This window comes from Pieris rapae, chromosome 8, assembly GCF_905147795.1.
Source record: "Pieris rapae chromosome 8, ilPieRapa1.1, whole genome shotgun sequence".
NCBI lineage: Eukaryota > Metazoa > Arthropoda > Insecta > Lepidoptera > Pieridae > Pieris > Pieris rapae.
The window spans coordinates 9,928,738-9,943,474 of NC_059516.1; the positions used below are offsets into that span (position 1 = coordinate 9,928,738).

Consider the following 14,737-nt stretch of genomic DNA (forward strand, 5'->3'; position numbering starts at 1 on the left):
TTTTTTACAAAATTCTGTTATTTTAAGGCATCGAAACCACAATTTAAAGATATACATTACTTTAGATGTCTAAAATAAAAATTCTAAAGTCTAAGAAATTATTCCTATTTAATAGGCACATAATGCATGCTGTAACATTAATGCGACCTACCTGCACTTTTGCAATTTGATATAGCTTATTTTCAATTCATATCACATGTACAAAACTCACCTACTCTAAATTTTCGCGCTAAGTGAATGTAATTCTTTGAAAAACAAAGTCAAAATCTTTGAACCGAAACTTTCAATATATATTTTTTTAAATGCTATTGTTTTAAGGCACCAAAGCCACAATTTAAATATGCACATTATATTACCTGTCTAAAATAAAGTACATACACATATTATCAGAAGTGAAACTTCTTTGTAAATTAATTATTACCAAGAAAAAAAGCCCCAATAATCTACCAGTATGTGATTACTACGTGTATTTTTATATCTATATTCACCCTGTTTACACACTGTATACCTGCTAATGATAATATAAATAAATTCAAAATGTGCGATTCCTGTGCAAGACGTTAAGCGACAGAAGTGCCATTTAAAGTTCTAATATGTTACTACTAAACTAATACATCAACCAATAGCGTAAATTTCTTCTTGATCTCCCTCACTCTCTCTCCCTCTCAATCTTTCTCACTATAGCTCTCTGCCTCTCTCCCATATCACGCACAGTGCCTCTCAGTGGCCCTTTGCATGATGCAAAGTTCGCTGTATCTCACTCTTTCTCGATCTTTCTCATTTATTTTGCTATTTGCTTTATGCAGTCCTTTGTTACTTCTCAATCGGTTGAGACCGATTGATCGCTCACTCTTTTCTTCGACAAAACTGCGACTTTGACTGCACATCTGTGTGACGTTAATATTATTGCGTTTCATCTGTAAAAAATTTACCCTCACCTTCTAGTTGACTTTAAAAAATATGATGAAAGCATTGATTTCAATCGATATCCAACTACTTCTTCTTCTAATCTTAATGATATATTTGATAGTATTTCAAAAACCGTTTTAACATATTTATTTTTGACTATAGAACCTGTACAAATTTAACTTATGGTTATCTGTTACCATAGAATGGCGGCAAAACTTGCACTATAATGTTGGCCATATTATTGATTGTGATACGTGTTGTCTTTCTCTTTCACTCATTACTAACTGCAATTCGCTTTCCTTGTTGATAGGTAATGATGCCATTGACCCTAGGGCCGGGCCGCCGCTCATTGGCTCATCTCAGAGAAGGGGTATAAATGACGCCGATTTCCTGCAGTTAGCCAACGTTCGGAAAAAAATCGCGCCGACTCGTAGGACATTTCCTGCGTCACTTCGTCTTTCTTCTGCGTTTTGCATTCGTAACTGACGGTCGTGTCCAGACCTTAGTTTTAGTTTATTGTTACTTTAAGTCTATTCATAAGTCATGGCTAATAACGATAACTTCGCACAAGATATTACTGAAAATCAAGTAAACGGAAACGCGGAAAATGGCGGAGGAGATGGTGGATTAGAACAAAATAGTGCCGATGCCCCAGGACGCGACGATGACAGGTATTTAAATAGTCCATTTGATTTGTTTCGTTTTCAAAATATTATTCTTTTGTCCTTATATCAATGTATTTATTGTATATTACGGCGCTGTCCTTATTTTATTATATGTATAAACTTATTTTATAGTATTAAAAATTGTACGCCGCAATGGCGGCGCGTCGGCATACTATGATGATATTGGTTATTTCTATCTCCAATAATCTTTTAGATCGATTTCAAATTAGTTACTTCAATCTTTGCAGTGGTTTGTACGCGAGTTAAAATTAGTCTTCAGAATAATAGTTTTCATTTCAGATTAACACAGGTTTTTTAGTTTATCTAAAGTTATTTTGATGGCGCATGATGTAAAATGGCGTCTTTCGCGCGTCCCTCGCACCGCCGGCAAGTCCCGTTATCGATTTTCTCTCGCGTCATTACGCTTTCTTTGTGGTTTGAATGTTACGGTTAATAACGTGGACCTTGATATCCACAAATTAGCAAAATACATGTAGCAAGATTTTGAATGGGTGCTCCAAGTATTATAAGTAGGCGGTAGAGCGGCCCGGTCAGTTGGAGCTACTAACAGCCTGTCTCTCTGCAGGTGTGAGCCTGCGCCGCCGCAGCTGCTGTCGCCGGAGGACGCTATGGTATATATCTGCTGGGCTCACACTAAAGTAAACCTCGATCAAACTGACTAGATTGTCTCGGCCACTTAAATTTGGGCCCGTCACTCTTGCCAATTTCAAATCTTGCGTTAAACTGTAACATTCTCGTTGTCTCAACATAAATTTTGCAGATTTTTTTGTAACTTACAGGTTTCTCAATTTGCTTTGCTGCAGTGCTTGGAGTTGTTTTATTTTATTTGACAAAAATTAGCTGTAAAGTACTGTAAACAAGTACTGCATAGTTTATAGTCATAATTTATAATGTTTTAAATTGTAATTGTTAAGTCAGTTTCACATCGCGGCACATCTGTCGTACGTAATATTAATTATCCATATTAACTAAACATTTTGATATTTGCAGAAAGCTATTTGTGGGTGGATTGAGCTGGGAAACAACAGACAGTAAGTTTTGATTGATTACTGCATGCATTTGGTGATAAATTAATTTTTATTAACATGATGATCAAATCAGTTCTGCTTCTGATAAATTTGAAGACAACATATACCCACATTCCTGAAGTTTTTAGTTTTAAACAGTATTCTTATATTGTTTGTGGCTCGGCTTTTATCAAAGCTTTTTATTTTCAGAGGAATTACGTGATCACTTTAGTGCATATGGTGAAATAGAGAGTATCAATGTCAAGACTGACCCCAACACTGGCCGATCACGAGGCTTCGCATTTATTGTGTTTAAAAGCCCAGAGTCAATAGACAAAGTTATGGCCGCAGGCGACCACACCATTAATAATAAAAAAGTTGATCCCAAGAAGGCTAAAGCCAGACATGGCAAGATATTTGTTGGTGGTCTCAGCAGTGAAATCTCAGATGATGAAATCAAGAATTTCTTTGGAAATTTCGGGACGGTAAGGTTTTATATTTGAAGTACTATATTTTAAAATTATTTTTTTAAAAATAATCTACTAAAATAAAGACAGATGATGAAAATAACGGAATTGGTGAGATTAATAATTCTGCACAATTTGCTGTAGATAAACCCGGGCCACTGATCTTATATAAAGAAAGTCATAAATTTTCTGTCTTAATACATTTTTTTACCAGAATATACTTCTTTACAGATAATTGAAGTTGAGATGCCTTTTGACAAAACCAAAAATCAAAGGAAAGGCTTCTGTTTCATTACATTTGAGTCTGAACAAGTTGTGAATGAACTTCTCAAGACACCCAAACAGACTATTGGAGGCAAAGAGGTTTGTAGACAATATTTTATTATCCTTACTAACTGTTAAGAATTGTTTATTTTTCACCAGAATCAAAAAACCTCAATAAAGTTTATTGCATATATCTTATCTTATTATAAGATTTCATATAGGACTAACACGAATATGATTGCAGGTTGATGTGAAGAGAGCGACGCCTAAACCGGATGGACCCGGTGCTATGGGCGGGCGGGGAGGCCGCGGAGGAAGGGGTGCGCGGGGTGGGCGCGGAGGTCGCGGCGGCTACGGCGGCCAGGGCGCGTGGGGCAATCAGGGCTATGGCGGTTACGGTTACGGACAGGGTGGTTACGGCGGTGGCTACGATGGCTACGGCTATGGCGGCTATGGCTACGACGGCTACGGCGGCTATGGCGGATACGATTACTCCGGATACCCGAATTACGGTAAACGCGGCAAGCAACACTAGAGCGCGTTCTCACCGACACATTACCTCGACTGATGTTACCTGATAGTAGAATGTAAATGTAGACGTAAGGTGCCCGCCGTCGCCGCGCTCGCCCCGCAAGACGCTCTTTGCTCTGACTGCTGGAAGTTTGATATTACAGCAATATTATTGTTTCAAGCCATCGGAGCAAATGATTTTCAAATTGTGGGGTCTGCTCTATTGCTATATGGAAACCCTTTGTTGAGATTAACTATTAATAGTGATAATGGTCCACGTAGCAATAAGCAGGCAGAGACGGCGAGCGGGCTCGTTAGGCTTAGCGTGTAATGAGGAGAGTCCGTCCCTGAGATGCCTCCTATGGACGTACAGTGAACGTTAGGTATACTTTAGTCCTTAGAAAATATTTATTTTTCTATAATAGCTACGTATTTACATTAATATTCTATCGAGATAATGTGTAGTGAACGGGTGACGTAATCGCACTCTTTGTAATCTAATCTAATGTTTTAATTCTTTGGCTGATTTGCATTTGTTTAAATTCCATTTTGCTAGTGTCTCAGGTGAGAGCAATCACTCTTTATCATTGTTTCACTAGGTTATGTTCTGTACATATATGTTACCGCCTTATCTTTTTAAGTGTTTTTGTAATACCACTTTTGACATATGTAGCATCGTTGCCCGAGTTTTCTATTTATTTTGGTATATTTTTATTTTACCTTATATACTCTTGCCACATGCTACATCTGGGTAATTGGGGTAATATATGGAGAGACATTGTGAAAGTGATAAAGATATGATGAAGCTTTTGAATAAAGCACTGTTACCAAAAATCAATGTGTTTCCATATATGCCCCATTCCTCATTGCACCCGCCCTGCCCATTCCCAGACCCGCGCCTTCATTTTGAACAGATCTCATCTGCATGCCACATGGAGTAACTTTTCACAGGTGGGGTTGCTCACTAACCTTCATCAATGCATATAGGATTTATTTCATAACAGAAATTTACAGTACTACTAACTAGTAATTACTTGGTGTTATTTTTCGATTTATATATATAAATCATAGTTAAAGGCAATATGAACTCACACAAATCGACTATACTTTTATAAAGTAGAATATAGGTAAGCACAACGGAAGTAAAATGAAATAGGTAGGAGAGTTAGGGCACACTATGTAGGGGTGCGCTCGCAGACTTGAAGGGTGTTGCAAATAGGGTTATAAGAGCAAGACTAGCTATTAACGGCTTTGTGTTGCGGGCAGACTACGGCGGATACGGAGGGTACGAGGGTGGCTACGGCGCGCGCGCGGCTCCTCGTGGGAAAGGTACTGCCCACCTCTGCCCATTGATTCAACTCACCTTCCATTAGCAATGCAATCTTGGCAGTGCCGCCTTTTTATTAACAACTGTTTTATAGTAATACTGCTACGGCAATACCGAGGTTGTTGGACAGATTGGTTGTCGCAGTTTGAGCAGAACAATGAGTGAATTAAAAAAGCGATAATCAATCTATAGTTCACTCATTAGTCATAGTTCCCGCTTTATCGATTGGCAACTCACAAATAACGTAGCGTTGTTTTACGCTTAGAAAAGTAACACTGCACGTTCGACGTATAAAACGTAACTATTCAAAATTGACCCGCAGGCTCTCCTTCCTATATTAGTGCACCTATGTAGAATTATTAGTTAACTAATTGTATTAAACTATAATCGTTTTCGGAAATTTGAATGTATATTGCATGTTTTGAAGTGACGTTAGGTAAAATGATTTCAAAATTTAGACTTGATGTTATTCTAGTGTAGAACTGTCTTAAGACATGCACACTTAAAAAACAATAAATGTTACAAATGTGCCCCATTATAACTTTATTTTACTGAAAAAGTGACCCGGGTTTTGGTGGTATAATGGGTTATGTTTTTGATATTCGTCGCTATTGTTGGTAATCTTGCTGATTATAACGTCTGGGTTGTCGACATGGTTCAAAAGATTGTTTCTTAGATCTCGGTTGTACTGTAGGGTCAAATTCGACAGCGGGTTACCAGGGTGGTAAACAACGCGGCGGTGGCGGCGGCGGAGGTGGCGGCCGTGCCAACCAGAGGCACCAGCCCTACTAGACAGTACCTGCCGACACGATAGTCATCTCACTCCATTAAGGTCGGTTCATATTAATATTTAAAGGTCACATCACATCAACTCTGAAAGGGTTCGTTACCGTATCGCCTTTCGCCGCGGCGTCAATCTAAGTTATGCACGTAACAAAAGCGTATCAGCAGCTCTTGTACCCTAATTCGGCTACGGCTAGGCAACACACCGAGCTTACGGCTCGCCCACTGCTGCGTCTTGTCCCGGGACGTGCCAGGGGCAAGGGTGGACTAAGAGACGTTAGTGTAAAATGTAGTAAAAATACTGAGGCTTGAGGTGATACGGTGACAATACCTTTCAGAGTTGAAAAGTGTGCTGTGACCTTAATGGATTTGGAACAATTAGATACTACTGATGACAAAATTATTTCCGAGGGGCGGAATCAACACGTCGGTGCTAGAAATAGCAGAACCTACCGGCGTGTCCGTTTCTGCGACGAAAGCCCTGTCTTAACACTGTCTGATCCATGAAATCCTAGGATTTAAACGTTTCTTTGCGGCACGTATATTTATTATTTATGATTTTCTTTCAGGTTAAGTCTAGCGGAGATGAGCGCAACCTGTGCGAGCTCGCGGGTAGCCTCATTCCATTCCACATAAGTAAATTAAGAAAACTTAAATAAGAAGATTTTAAGTCAAAAAAGTACGTCGCTAAGACGTGTGGCCGCCTCTGGCCTCTTGATAAAATTATTATAATATAGTATGGATTAATAGATTACTTGAGTATTATTGAATAAATTCAATTTTGAATGATTAACATAACTGATTGTTGAGTAACTGCAGTCCCGATTGCAACAACGTAACTGGCATTTTTTGGTACCAATGGAAATATATTCACAATACCACTTTGACTGATGTATTAAATTAATAGATAAGATAATGTGCTTAATTATTAATATTTGTTATCGGTTTTTTACTTTAGGGTTTATTTTTTTTACGCCGGTTGCGTTGTCATAGTAAAACAATTATAATAGAGCTTAATTCCCATGGCCCAACCCCTCTGGAGGCGTGCGCGGGCGTCAAGTATGCAAGAGTAGCGTGATTGTTATTTTGTTTGTGAGCGTGACCCCTTTTTCACCCACCATCGCCTCCCCCATCCGGAAGTTAAAGATCTCTGGAACATGTAGATTTGTATGTTTTATTTGATATAAATCGAACAAAATCTGATGTATTTTATATGGAATAGTGTTCTCCAAATCGTAGGATTGAAATTAGTGTAAGTTCAGATTTGAACAATTCTAAAGATATACAATTTGTGTATGTCTAATAAAGTGTAAATAAAATATTGACTTCAGTGTTGTCATTATTTCATTATGCATTTTCGTTTATTCCCCCCCTCTTTTTTTCTTAGAAAAATTTAAAAGGGTTGTAAATGGGTTAGGAAATTTAAATAATTGAAATAAATGAATTTTATTTAATGCTAACTATAAATGCTAACACGGCTGGGCAGATGTAGCGAAGAGTACGTCGAGAGCATTGCACAAGGCTCTGTAATTAACCTGAAACGGCGCAATTGGGAAGTTAGAATATGACTAAAATTTTAAGTATATACAATGTATGTTATCTATTAGAGTTAAATAATTGAGTATCGTCGATGCGAAAAATGTTAGGAAAGGTTTGTATTTATTCAGAGCGACCCCAAAGATACATATTTATATTATTACCCCTTATGATAGAGGTATATTCATAGCCTACATAAAATATTTCTTAATAGCTATGAATTCTACAAGTACCTCATCACCGCAGCCTCGTCGGTACCCAAAGCACTTGTAAATAATCTCTCTTTCACGGGCAGATACTAGCTGCAAAAGGTTTCGTTGGCACAAAGCGCGTTCTACGGAGATGCGTGGTATCGTCCCACACCGTTCCTTGTCAATATCCTGTAAATATTATCAAAAACGGTTAAGACTTGTAAATGTTTTATGAAAAACACATTTTTGCTACGATTTAACCAGAAGGATTTTTATATTACGTACGTAGGCACCTATTAAATTTTTACGAGATTTTTCTGTTGTTTGTTTTTTTCCCACAGATTGGACAGGCGTTAGCAAATTATTTTTTAAGTAGTCTTCCCGTCCATTTTAGTAAAATAAGAAGAAATACAGTTTATAATGACCTTGAACACTTCGAGTATATTCGAGAGTTGGTCTGGGAACTTGGCGAGTTTAGCAAGTGCGTTGGCGACGATATTACGTTCTTCAAAGTTCAAGAAGTTAAGCGGCGAATCAATGGTAGGAACGTGTGGCACTGGTTCCAACAGTGGAGCTCGTTCCAGTCCGCCTTGCGTCAGAGCTTCGCCCACCGTGGAACAGAAACGCTCGTATTCCACATAGCGCCGTCGTCCCGGGGAACAAAATCTACAGTGTAGCGAAATGATTATATCTTCCTATATTTGCTTTTTTAGGGTAAGGCCGTGTTCCAAACTTGATTCAGATACTAAACAATAAGTAAATAGCTTATTATAAACATGCCAAGCGGTTAAAGATTCAGGTTGACCCGAATATAAGTACGTTGCATTGTACCCGGCTGATCGTGTGGCTGGATGCGAACAGGGTTAAGCCGTTACAGCGTCCTGCCTCCGGCGATTGTGGGGCCGTGGGGTTTTATGGGGTATGCACAGTAGCGAGTCCCACATAACCCTTCAACACCAGGCAACCGTGCCGCGGGAGGGTATGCGTAACGCATTTCCCCACGAAAAGAAAATAAAAGAATATAAGTACATATGTTACAATAAATAAATAGAGCTATGTTTTTTCTCCTTAAACAAAAGTTTCGTTAAGAGAAACAATAAGGGCTTAATTTATCAGGTAGGGGTAAAAAGTCAGCGCTGTACTCCAAAAAGTAACTTTTATCAAGTCAACTAACACTTCTATAAGAGTGTCCATCTCCCTAGGTGAAAGGGCAAGGCCGGCAGCCCCAAGTCCACGGTAGAAGTCAGCGCGAGAGATGATCAATTCTCGGTGAGGATCAAACTGAGACAGAAATTCTCGAGGCCGCACCCCCTCACGCACCATCTGCGATTACACATCATCATGTCATTAAAAAAAGGCGAAAACGAGGCTTCTTCTTTGTATTAAGAAGTTATGTTATTTGAATATATTTTTCAAAGGTGTTAAAACAGTAGCTACTTTGTATCTGCCTATTACAAACGATTAATTTATATATGGGACGCAATATCGGTATACCTTTGCTCCTGATAAATAGAGCAAAAGGGTTTGAGCAAACTTCTGCAATTTTAACATATTAATAACTAGGTTAACAAGCGAGTGTCCATAAGTATATTTTTTTCTATAAAGCTACGTTCGCGTACCTTTCCTTTGATTTTGGCAAGGATTTGTACAATGTCAGTCTCGAGGGGGTTGACCGTACTTTGTTGAGGTCGTCGTGGCACCAGCGCAGGACCAGCGATTGTGGCGCTCTCTGCAGGTCGTTCTTCTAACTAAATCATTATCTCTTATGGAATTAATTATTCATTTTCTACTGTTATATTTTATAACTATGAACTTTGAATTGCTACAGTGATTACAATGATAGTTTTAGAATGATGATGATGGGATGAAAAGAAACTTATTTATGTTATGAAGTAAGTAACGTAAGTGTAAGTAAGTAACGGTAAGTGGTTCGTATGCGGGTTTATTCTGTGCCTTAATAAGACTCCCCTGTGGAAGGATGCATTTGCAAGAAGCAAGTTCCTTCTGTTCTTTAAGAACACGTTGTCTTTATAATATTGGGTTCACCTCATCCAACAATGCGACGTAGTGGAAGCCGCAGTCATCGAGGTATCGCGTCTCCAGTGCCCGCACCTGCGCAGCTGTCACCAGAATGCCTAGACGCGCCAACACACGACGAACTTGCGCACGCGATACGTGCCCGTTGTTGTGCCTATTACAATCATATTTATCATTAACTGGCTAATGCATTGCATCGTCATCATATCGTCATAACTTATTTTGCGGCAGATTATTGGAATTGGTAATGGTATATATAATCTGGTACAAACAGTATGATTTTATACTCTGAATCGTGCTAACAAAGTTATTCCAATTGATAACCCTATCTACAACTTCTGGACCTTGGCCACAGGGTTTGTTTACACTCATCAAGCATCCATCCTTTGGACGGTGGGGGGAAACGTTAAAAATTATATACCTACTCTTTACTACAGTTTTCCATTACGCACAAAAATATCAAAAGTAATGATATCTATGAGAAATATTGTTTAAATAGTCGTTACCAACTATATATGCGAGAATAATTGCTACCTGCAAAACGTAAGCTGTAGGTTTTGTACAATAACAACAACGGTCTTTACTCATCGTGTTCTCCAAAAGCTGGTCGTAGGTCAAGCGACCTTTCCGCGCAGGCGGCTCGTACTCTTAGTAGGGCCTCTTGTGCCTGATCGAGTTCAATTGGAGAGGGGCCTCCATGTTCAGCCGCCGATCCTACGTGCGGAAGCTCTGAAACCGCCGCTGCTACTCCGCCCGCTGACACTTCTGGGTGTTTTTCTAGCTCCTTGATTGTGAACACTGTAGGGCATATAGGTTCTACTTGATACTGAACTTGATACCAATATAAATATTTGTTCAGCCAATGACCATAATTCGTGTGACGACGTTTTAATATCCTACTTATTAATTACCTTGGCTTAAGAAAACACATACCCTGATCACAATCGTCCTCGAAAGTCCGCCAGCAGACGCGGTCAGGTTGATTGGGATCTATGTAATGTCTGGTGATGCACAACATATCCAGATCCGAGAGTATAGCGCCGAATCCCATGACGTCCAGCGCACGTCTGAACTGCTGCGGTGATATACGCCCACTGTTCAGTGGGTCATAGTCCTTTAAAAAAACAAATATTAATATATACGAAAATGATTCCATGCCATCATGTGAGACAGACTTAATCTTAAGTGATTCAGATTGAGCATCTGACTACAAGGGCATTTTTTCAAAACCTTAAAACGTCTTAAAACCATAACATAATATTAGCTTACACGGAAGAATTCCGAGACTCGAACTCGCCTCTGCAAAACGAATTCTTGGACCCTAAGCATAAGGTCGAGAAGATGTCGGGAAGGTTTGGGAGCCTGTAGCGCAGGGTGGAAAACATCTGAAGCCCCAAGTGGGGCGGTGGATAGTCCCGCTTCTATCTCTGGACGAACTATTTTTGGCAGAGTCGTATCTATCAATGCTGCTGGGTTGTTGTATTCCTGTAACCGAATTAAAAAAGATATGTAGTAATTAAAGACAGAATTGATACAGAAGTTATTCCAAGTTAGCGACATCATTACTACAGATGTTGATATATTTGAATAAAGTCTACCAATTTTGATTTGCCTTTTGTCAGGGCAAATACTGGCATAATTATGTCTCATGTCAACAATTATAATCAATAATCAAATCAAAAAATCATTCATTCATGTAGCTAACATTATGAATGTTAAAAAAAAATACATTGAATGCTTCTAATTTTACATTTACTGCCAGTTCTCAAATCAAGGGCGTAGAACGGAAGAGAAGAACGGGCAATAAATATTGGTTTTACAGAGTAAGAGGCCTCATATTACCGGCCCTAAACCACGGATTCCCTCTTTCTTGACGGCCTCAACAGCTTTTATGAACTCCACGTAGTCAAGTGTATAGGAATCTTTGATGAACTTCCGCACTAGGAGATTAAAATCCTCTGGAGAAACCAGTACCCCTATATAATTCAGAATACGAGCAAAGTGCGCAAATGTTATTCGTCCATCGTTTTTCGCCACCTGAAATTTAAAATTAACAGTATTTAAAAACAGTGTTACAATCTAAAAGAAATTTACAATTATACACACTAATATATTATATTTATTTATAGAATATTTTAAGAAATGTTAAGATTTGCATGATTGTATGCAATACTATGACGATTGTATTGCTATGTACCAATTCGTAGTCCTGGAAGTAAGGTTTGAGTGGAATATCCCGCTGCGCGATGGTAGCTAGCAGGCAGCAGAGCCGTCTCATCTGCCAAATATCGAGCTTGTGGCAGGCAGGTTCAGGTGGTGGAGGACAGGCTTCAAGTATACATTCCGCAGATGTTCGCTCGCGACCGCCGTCATCTGCACATAGAACACTAACTGCTGTTCAAACTGGCTGTTATGACTTTAAATATATGTTAGGTAAATCTTGAATTATATGGAAACGTTCTATCGAGTTAATTAAATGTTATATTTGTAAAATTTATAAATATTTAAACTTAATTTTTAAAAGAAACCAATTACCATGTCCATATTCTATGAAATGACGTTTCTCCGACATATATTAATTTTAATAAGCACTGGCCAAGTTTGTAATATGTAAAACTTTCTCTAACTTAAATACAGTAACTTCACTTTCATGTATTTTACTTGAAAGATACATTAACCTATAAGGAAGTTAACCTATAAAGTCATATGAAAAGGTAACTTTCTTGCGGAAACTTCAAAAGTTATTTCTTTAAAAAGGATCAGACAGTTTTTAAGTAAAGACAGTACTTTGTAATAAAATAGACGGGAAACTGCGTTGCATGAAAGAAGAATTAAAGTTAAATTTTATTATTTTATACATTAAGACACATGTGGTTTAAGGGATTTATGTCACCTTCTCCATGAACAATCTGGCAGAGCTGGTGATAAAGCACACGGCCATCTTGTGCGCGGAAGTAGTCTGCCAACTGCGCGATTTCAGCGTCCGAAAGGCCAATTACTGACCGCAGTGGACCGGCTAACACCGAAACGAATTTTGACTCTGAAAAAACAAATGCCTTACAAAATGTTCAATATTATAACACCACTAAATGAGGAATAAAATATACAGTCATTTTATTGTTTTTTTCCCCTATTATCACATTCTTATTCTTAACATGTTAGTTTTGAAAACCGAGTTTGTACTCCATGCGATTTACATTTAATAACCAACCATTGTTTTGTTTTTGAGATACAAAAGCTAAATTTGATCGTTTCGTATCATAGTCCAATTGTTAAAAAACATTTGTGTAATGTTTTATTGAAAAATAAATTCTATTTTTTTTTCATTTTACCAATTAAAATTTAGAATCTTATCTATAACTAATCGAGTATACGATTTACCACAAGTAAAATTAAATTAAGAAATTCAGAGATTTGGGTCATAGTAGTCAGGAAAATTAAACGAAAAGTATGTAGGAATTTACCAGAGATGAGTGAGTTGCCTTCAGGGTCAAGGGGGCGGTAGAAGTCCCATAAGTTCAGACCAACACGGAAAGCTGCCGCGCGGATCTTATTACAGGTCTTCCACACATCAGCAAGACGGACGATCTGTGATTAGAGTTAAATATAATTATCAAGTCGTTTCGCCCTGTTGGATTCTGGGTGTGATTCTCATCCTCGGGGTCGTAATATCGAACCTCGGCTGTCCGTTGGTACCAACGAACTTAATCTCCGAGCGTATTTAATACTAGCTCGTGAAGTGAAGGGAAACATCGTGAGGAAACTGGTTTGCATCAGATCCAAAACCGCGTGTCAGTTACAAAAGACTGATCACCTACTAAATATATTTTTCAATAATATATTTTTGCACGAAACAATTTAATATTTAAATTTAAATTGATTGGACTCTTTAAAACAAAAGCTTGTTCTGCTTAAACAGCGAATAAATTCAGGTAACAGTTATGGATTATGAAATTTACATTTACTGGTGGTAAATGTAAATTTACGATTAATGTAATTTGTTTTTCTTGACGTTCATAAGTGTACATGTTTACCTAAATGAATAAAGATATTTTGATTTGATTTGATAGTGGCTCACTCGGGTTTTAATCATCATCTAATTCGGCCACATCACACCGATATTCCCTTTGTGAGATTGTGTACACACTGATAAAAAGCGACACTGATTAAAGTGTATTAATAGGGCCTTCAGTAGATTCCTCTATGTGCCTCATAGAATAAGTTTGTTTTAAGGATTTTCAGCAAGTGAACATTCATACAAGCTTAGTAAAATATCGTGTGCTTTTAAATTAAACCTGTCTGCCTGCCAGTGGTTGCCTGAAATCGCTCGAAAGCAATAAGGCCGCCTGTTGCCCTTATTATTTAATTATGTTCAATTTTTATATTGTAATGTAAAAAAGTGTTAATAAATAAATAAACAAATATATGTGTTCCAAATTTATTGTTTTAAAAATATTGCCATTCAAATCATGCACTCAATAGATGAGATAATAAATCACATCAAAATTATTAATATATTAATTTTATTTTATAACTTATATTCAAATACATATAAAACAACACAAATAATATTCTTCTTGGAAGACCCCGAACTGTGCAGGTGGTCCATTATGAAGTGATAGACAAGTCTTCAACACTTACTTATCTAGGGAAGAATGGGGGGAAAGAGTTTTTGGAAGGAAAATAGAAAATCAGTGTACTTACCGTATCATGCATGTTGTACGCCTAGAATTTATTGTTTGGTGTTGCTTTATGTAGCTACGACAAAATTTTGAGATTCCTGACTATTTCTATAAAAAACTATACATTGGTAAAAAATGTAACTGACATTTTGTCAAAGTGACAATAAAAAGACAATGTAATATAGACCCTTTTTTTTAAATTTTATTTCTTTGTCAATTGGTTTGTTAAAAATGAGTGCGTGCGAGATTCATCATCGGAGGGCAGAACACGAAATTCCACAGGTATCACCGCGCCCTTCCACAACTGAGCGCTTTTTAGACGGCTTCTACTCCGCACC

General features: G+C 37.9%; 2 protein-coding genes and 1 non-coding gene across 6 annotated transcripts; 2 read left to right on the top strand and 1 right to left on the bottom strand.

Moving 5' to 3' along the window:
* The first annotated feature begins 1,352 nt into the window (after positions 1–1,352).
* Positions 1,353–7,300, top strand: LOC111003126 (RNA-binding protein squid). 4 transcript variants are annotated; one of them, XM_022273490.2, is made up of 8 exons: positions 1,353–1,580; positions 2,586–2,626; positions 2,813–3,087; positions 3,301–3,432; positions 3,578–3,845; positions 5,110–5,172; positions 5,847–6,002; positions 6,523–7,300. In XM_022273490.2, exons 1-7 carry the CDS (start codon positions 1,453–1,455, stop codon positions 5,960–5,962), a joined length of 1,023 nt encoding a protein of 340 aa, XP_022129182.1. In that variant the 5' UTR covers positions 1,353–1,452; the 3' UTR covers positions 5,963–6,002; positions 6,523–7,300. The 4 variants fall into 4 exon arrangements, with proteins under 4 accessions (XP_022129182.1, XP_022129183.1, XP_022129184.1 ...); XM_022273491.2 differs by having other exon boundaries at positions 5,865–6,002; XM_022273492.2 differs by lacking the exon at positions 5,110–5,172 and having other exon boundaries at positions 1,354–1,580.
* Positions 2,676–2,745, top strand: LOC123689428. Its single transcript, XR_006750401.1, has one exon. It is a non-coding gene; the product is annotated as a small nucleolar RNA snR61/Z1/Z11 (small nucleolar RNA).
* Positions 7,301–7,386: 86 nt separating the features above from the next.
* Positions 7,387–14,545, bottom strand: LOC111003125. The gene is made up of 14 exons (XM_022273489.2): positions 14,422–14,545; positions 13,182–13,305; positions 12,611–12,757; positions 11,915–12,090; positions 11,560–11,754; positions 10,987–11,202; positions 10,651–10,831; positions 10,302–10,515; positions 9,727–9,871; positions 9,300–9,428; positions 8,855–9,003; positions 8,106–8,346; positions 7,723–7,869; positions 7,387–7,488 (listed from the first exon to the last, which is right to left on the bottom strand). The coding sequence occupies exons 1-14, from the start codon at positions 14,431–14,433 to the stop codon at positions 7,423–7,425; spliced, it is 2,142 nt and encodes a 713-aa protein (XP_022129181.2). The 5' UTR covers positions 14,434–14,545; the 3' UTR covers positions 7,387–7,422.
* Between the last annotated feature and the right edge of the window lie 192 nt (positions 14,546–14,737).

Bases quoted from the DNA above. Each gene is read 5' to 3' on its own strand.
- LOC111003126 (XM_022273490.2), top strand. From the start codon at position 1,453: ATGGCTAATAACGATAACTTCGCACAAGATATTACTGAAAATCAAGTA. The intron at 1,581-2,585 runs GTATTTAAATAG...TGATATTTGCAG, and splicing joins CCAGGACGCGACGATGACAG to AAAGCTATTTGTGGGTGGAT. The intron at 3,846-5,109 runs GTAAACGCGGCA...TGTTGCGGGCAG, and splicing joins CTCCGGATACCCGAATTACG to ACTACGGCGGATACGGAGGG.
- LOC111003125 (XM_022273489.2), bottom strand. The intron at 8,347-8,854 runs GTTAGTTGACTT...GCTACACTGTAG, and splicing joins ATGGACACTCTTATAGAAGT to ATTTTGTTCCCCGGGACGAC. The intron at 7,489-7,722 runs GTACTTGTAGAA...GCGCCGTTTCAG, and splicing joins GACGAGGCTGCGGTGATGAG to GTTAATTACAGAGCCTTGTG.